Source organism: Lontra canadensis, unplaced genomic scaffold, assembly GCF_010015895.1.
Source record: "Lontra canadensis isolate GAN:19392208 unplaced genomic scaffold, GSC_riverotter_1.0 scaffold191, whole genome shotgun sequence".
In the NCBI taxonomy this organism is placed as follows: Eukaryota; Metazoa; Chordata; class Mammalia; order Carnivora; family Mustelidae; genus Lontra; species Lontra canadensis.
The window spans coordinates 717,413-723,275 of record NW_022631185.1 but is presented as its reverse complement, the minus strand read 5'-3'; the positions used below and the strand labels follow the sequence as shown (position 1 = coordinate 723,275).

Sequence of the window (5,863 nt, the reverse complement as noted above, 5' to 3'; positions counted from 1 at the left end):
CTGCTGCTGGGCCTGGAGAATAGACCTCCTTCACCATCAATAGCCCCTGTGAATAAGAGGACAAGACCATTTGCTCAAAAGCACTAAAGGCTGTGAAACAACAACCAACAACAGCCCCTACTTCAGGCTGAAACAGCTCCCACTTCAGGGTGACCCCACAAAACATCCTGGCATCCAGCTATAACTCAGGACCACGGAGCCCTGCAGTCTTTCCTTAAAGGCTTGGAGCAGCCATGCAAACTAGGTCAAAGCTGTGGAGCTGTCTTCTGCCATCATACAGTCCCTTCTGAGGCACACAACTCTCTTCACCCCTCCATGCCCACAAACACAGTTAATTTCAACACACACAGAGTGAACAGAATCCCCAAGATTAATGGTGGCTTAAAAAATATGATCTTTATTGTCGTACAGCAAGAGCAGTGGGAGGCAGACTGTTCCTGGGTTGGTGATTTGGAGGCTGGGGAAATGCCTTCAGAGTTTCACAAGGATGATACATCCCTGATATGCCATCCTCCTTTTCAAATCACCAACAGTCCTCTAGGACAAAACTGGGCGAGATCCATGCCCTCTCCTCAGAGAAGAAAAATGGGGAAGGAGTAAGTGCCCAGGCTGCTCATTAGTCCTCCAGCAATTGCCCCGACACTGGGAAACGGCCCTGGGCAGGTTCAAAGACTGCAGTGCAGCTGCTACATACCTGGGATTTATGTCGATGTTTGAATGTATGAACGTCAACACAGGCAAATGGCACCTTCATGAGGGATTTCCTCCAGTGCTATTACTCTCATCAAATAAATACCTGCACGGTTAAGGTAGTTGTCCCATTTGAAATTTGTGAACTCCTATGACGTCAAGTCCTTCAGTAGAAGGCTTTCTCACTTTCAAGGCTTTTGTAAGGGCTTTCATGACTGTGAGTTCTCTGGAGTGTGGTGAGGTTAGCCTTTGGTTAGCCATTTTCCACATTCTCCACACTCGCGGGCCTTCATCGAGGGGGACACTGTCATGTTTTAGGAGTTAGGACTCATAGGGAAAGAATATCCCACATTCAGATACTCATAGAGCCGTTTCAATGTGAATATTTGAATGGTCACTGAAATGGAAGACCCAGTGAACGTTTCCCAAAGTCACTGTCCTCCTAAAGCCTTTCCCCAGCGTGCACTTTTCTGTGCTTAATGAGGCTAGAACTATGGCTAAAGGATTTCCCACAGTCCCTGCACTCGTAAGGTCTTTCTCCAGTGTGAATTCTCCTGTGCTTAATGAGACTGGAGTTTTGAGTGAAGGATATCCCACACTCAGTGCACTCATAAGGCCTTGATCCAGTGTGTACTCTCTGGTGTCTGAGGAGACTAGAACTGTAAGTAAAGAATTTCCCACATTCACTGCACTCATAAGGCCTTTCTCCAGTGTGAACTCTCCGATGTTGAAGCAGTGCAGAGCTTTGGCTAAAAGATTTCTCACATTCGCTGCACTTATAAGGCCTTTCTCCACTATGAACTCTACGGTGTTCGATGAGGCTGGAGTTTTGAGTAAAGGATTTTCCACATTCACTGCACGCATAGGGCCTTGATCCTGAGTGAACTCTCTGGTGTTTTATGAGACTGGAGTGGTAGGAAAAGAATTTTCCACACTCGCTGCACTCATAAGGCCTTTCTCCCGTGTGAACACTGCGGTGTTGAAGGAGCGCAGAGCTTTCGCTGAAGGATTTCCCACATTCACTACATTCATACGGCCGTTCTCCAGTGTGAATTCTCCGATGTTTAATGAGGTTAGACTTGTTGCCAAATAATTTGCCACATTCGTCACACTCATGAGGCCTTGCTCCAGTGTGAACTCTCCGGTGCCGAATGAGGCTAGAGCTCTGCCGAAACGACCTCCCACATTCCCCACACTCGTAAGGCTTTTCCCCAGTGTGCACTCTCCAGTGGTCCCTGAGGCTGTAGCTCTTGCTAAAAGATTTCCCACATTCACTGCACATGAAGCATCTTTGTCTAGTGAGGTCTCTCTGGTGATGAGCAAATGTGTGTTTGCAACTGAAGTCCTTCGTGCCTTCTGCCCAGCTGTGTTGCAGTTTCCTTCCATGGGAGGACGCCCCATACTCAGTCCTCCTGTATGACGTCTCCCTGGTGGGTGGGGCCTGATGCTGGAGGAATCTCGAGGTGGCCAAGATGTCCCTCACAGGCCAAGATGTCACCTCCCCACAGGAAAAGGGTTTCCCTAACACACAGAATTTGTAGTCCTTCACAAAAGAGGCTCTGCCCGTGTTGCTTCTGAAGCATTTCTCTCCAGTGTGTTGCTCCTGGTGCGGAAGGTCTACATCGAAATACAACTGTCCCTTGTGTGCCCCAATACTGTAGAGATTCTGTCCACAAAGTGTTGCCTGGTGCTCACTGGACAGCAAAAGGTCTCTCAACTCCTGGCCACACACCTTACGAGGATGGGCCTTCTGGGGAGACACAACTGCCCGGAAAGTCCTGACCTGTGACGCTCTTTGTACAGAAACGCTCTGCTCAGGTGCCTGGTCATCCTCTGCTCCCTGCCTGCAGCCTGAAAGCAAGAAATGCTGGTGAAGTGCACGCTGCCTGTGGTGGGAGGGGGCAGCTACTATGCAAGCTCCAGATGTGTGTCTAGCAGACCCAGGAACCAGTGCTTGGGATGGTTTGCAGGACCAGGGAGATGGCTCAGGTGGAAGATGGGGCTGCTCAGCAGTAGCAGGCTCCAAAGAGCAGAGAATGGGAGAGGCCTCTTGAGGTGAAGGAGGCAAGCATGCACTGTGTGACCCAGAGGACAGAAGTGGTCTGCAATTTATTCCTCTGCCAACAACTTTCCAAAGCAACCTATCTCCTGCTGACACACTTATTCTGTGCAGAAGGGTGTGTCAAGTCCCAAGGAAATAGGACTGTAACCTGGCAGGTAGTTTTCTGAACTCCTTACACGGGCACACCTCATGGTGCAACAGCAGCCAGTGTGCAAAGTGCTGCAGATGGCCTGGTGAGAAAATAAGTGGGCTAGGGATCTCAGAAATGCGAGGTTAACCCCACACGAGAAGGAAAATTAGAAGCAAGTAACAGAATTGACAAATCGGCAAAGTGCCAAGAAAACGGAAGAAAAGACAGAAATGAAATGTGGCCCCTGGCATCAGAATACTAGTCAAACTAATAGGCTTCTGGTCTGATGTGAATACAGCACTGACATCGTCTCCTCCAGGTACCACTCTGCAGCCTTTGTGTTGTGTGTGCGTCAGTGTATCTACCATGAACCACCCTGGGGTCTCCAATCCAACCCCACTCCCACAATCAGCAAGCCCACGACAACTTCGTGATACAAATTCTAAGGAAAAGACAGTTGAGTAGCCATCGGTATCCCAGAACAACTCAGCACACAACAGCCCATGGCAAAGAGAACTAAATAGTCCCCAGAGAAGTCTGGAGGAGAGTTTCATGAGAATAGCCCATGGTCCATAGACACAATAATTTTGTCAGAGACAGCAAGTCCTGGCACAGGGAGGCAAGAGGAAGCCTCAGCAGAGAAAGGAAACAGACATGGAGCATGCAGGTATCTTGCATCAAGACAAAGTCACCCAGTCAGGGAAAGGGCAAGAAAGGGGATATCCATTGGGTTCATTGCAAGATTCCTGACCCTGATTCCTTCCCTGAAATTCAGCAGGAAAGCTGCTGCTGGGGCTGTTCAAGGAAGAAGGGTGGTGCACTGACCTCAGCCTTACCAACCACAGCACCTACCCCTGGAACTGGGGAAGGAACCAGTGGCTCATGGTCCCTATGTCAAGATAGACTGCTCCCGGGGACCAAGGGAAGGTCAGAGACTAGCTCAGGCCACAGGGATGGGGTTGAGTGTCTTACCCAAGGAGGTTATAAGTGCCAAGTTCTCCAGCATCACATCCTGGTACAGACATCTCTGAGCCTCATCAAGGAGACCCCATTCCTCCCAGGAGAAGTACACAGCCACGTCTTCAAAGGTCACCCTGCCCTGGCAGGATGGGGATAGATGAAACCACAGAAATATCCTCTCCCAATATCCCTTTTCCCACCCACATCTACCCTATGCCCATCCTCCCCCGATCATCCCAACTGAGAGGAAAAACCACACCCCAGTGCCTGGGTGCCGTGATGCCACAGTCTCCTCGTGGGCCCACTGATTAGAGGGTCCTGCTGACACAAGAAGACGCAGGTAGACGAGTGAATGTCTAAGTTGTGGACCTGGCACAGAGGGATCCTCCTGGCCATCTAGCTTATTCTGCTGAAAACCAGGGCCCTGGCATCAATGAGGCATACTCCCTCCCCAAGTACACATTGTTCTCAAGCCTGAATTCCACAGCCACATGCCTATGGTCACCACACCTCACTGTCCCACACCACAGAAATCTCCCTGGGCTCCCCCGCAAGTCACTGGTATTTTTATCACCTCCTCTTCACCCCACTGCTGAGGGCAGGAGTCCCACCTTAGGGTTATGGGGATGGTCAACACATGACACCTGACCATGGACAGAGGAGATGGACAACATTTTAGTAATCACAGATATTCACAGCCTGGGAGAGGGACACCACACCCACACAGGCCCACATGGGGTGGCACTCTGAAAAAGAGTGAATAACCAGGAGCTGTGGAATGCAAGCTTCATAGGATTAAGAGGGTGAGGTTCCTGTAAGAGGATGGGATTGGCTTGTCCGAGTAACTCCATGGGCTGGCAGGGCACTGAAACCCATCCAAAGGGATAAGCAGGAAACGCACCTTTGATGAAAAGGTTGTTTAATTAGTAGGAGGCCTTCCCAACAGCAGAAGAGTGGGGAGGAGAACTTACACCCAGGCCTTGAGTTACTGCATCTTGCACCAGACAAGGTCCTCCTCCACCTGTGCAGCACGTGACCACTCAGCAATCACCATCTTCCTCTGTCCATCCGACCCTCTTCCAAAGCAAGGCTCCTTGGTGGCCTACCCTAGTGTCTCTACCTTAGTGGCCTACCTTAGTGACTCTCACAGATGATCACATCAGCACATACACGTGACCTTATTCCTCCAGGATGAGACACCCCAAGCCCTACCACTCCTCACAAAACCCTGAAGGAGTTCAAACTGGAGAAGCACCAGCAGCACAGGCCCAAGTGTCATCATGTCCTCTGAGCTTCTGTGTCCCTCTCATGTCTACTCTTCCACTGAAAACCTTGGCCACCTGCCCAAGTATCCTATTCCTGATGCACTCTCCCTTCATAGCCACTCACATCCCTCTCTGAAGTCATACCATCTTCTAAGTATACAGTCCTGGTCCTCCTTCCTCCCCCAACTTCCTGGCACCATAACACCTTTACCACCACAACCAGAAGACTCACAACTTCTCACAACTGGGACCCACAGCTCACTCACCGGGGCCCACACAATAGCCATGATGTTTTTAGATGTTTCCCTTCTGAACCGCTCCGCAGAGTTCCAGACTGGTGTGTCTGGCTGCTCACTCAACGCATCCACTCAGAGCTCTCCAGAACATCTCCCACCAACATCACTCACAGTACCAACTCCCTCATCTCAGTCAATGGAGCTTCCATTCTTACAGCTGCAGATACAAAAATCCTACAGATATCCCTGAAGCCTCCCTTTCACCCTGTCTTGGTCCACATTAGCAAATCAGTGGTCACTTTTTCAAAACACATATCCAGAATCCAATAACACCTAAGCCAGCACTCTGGGCCAGTAACCCTCACCTAAACTCTGACAACAGCTTCCACCCCGATCTTCCTGCCTCCTCCCGCAGCCCGCAGTCTACATACACTCCATGCCACAGCGGGATGGATCCTATGAAGACCTTGGTAACATCAGGTAGCTGCGCACACCCAAGCCTCGCATGACCACCAGAGGA

General features: G+C 50.3%; 1 protein-coding gene across 1 annotated transcript; it reads right to left on the bottom strand.

Moving 5' to 3' along the window:
- Positions 1 to 370: 370 nt before the first annotated feature.
- On the bottom strand, positions 371 to 4,947 carry LOC116861156 (zinc finger protein 154-like). Its single transcript, XM_032847670.1, has 3 exons — positions 4,102 to 4,947; positions 3,855 to 3,976; positions 371 to 2,541 (listed from the first exon to the last, which is right to left on the bottom strand). The coding sequence occupies exons 1-3, from the start codon at positions 4,236 to 4,238 to the stop codon at positions 1,133 to 1,135; spliced, it is 1,668 nt and encodes a 555-aa protein (XP_032703561.1). The 5' UTR covers positions 4,239 to 4,947; the 3' UTR covers positions 371 to 1,132.
- Between the last annotated feature and the right edge of the window lie 916 nt (positions 4,948 to 5,863).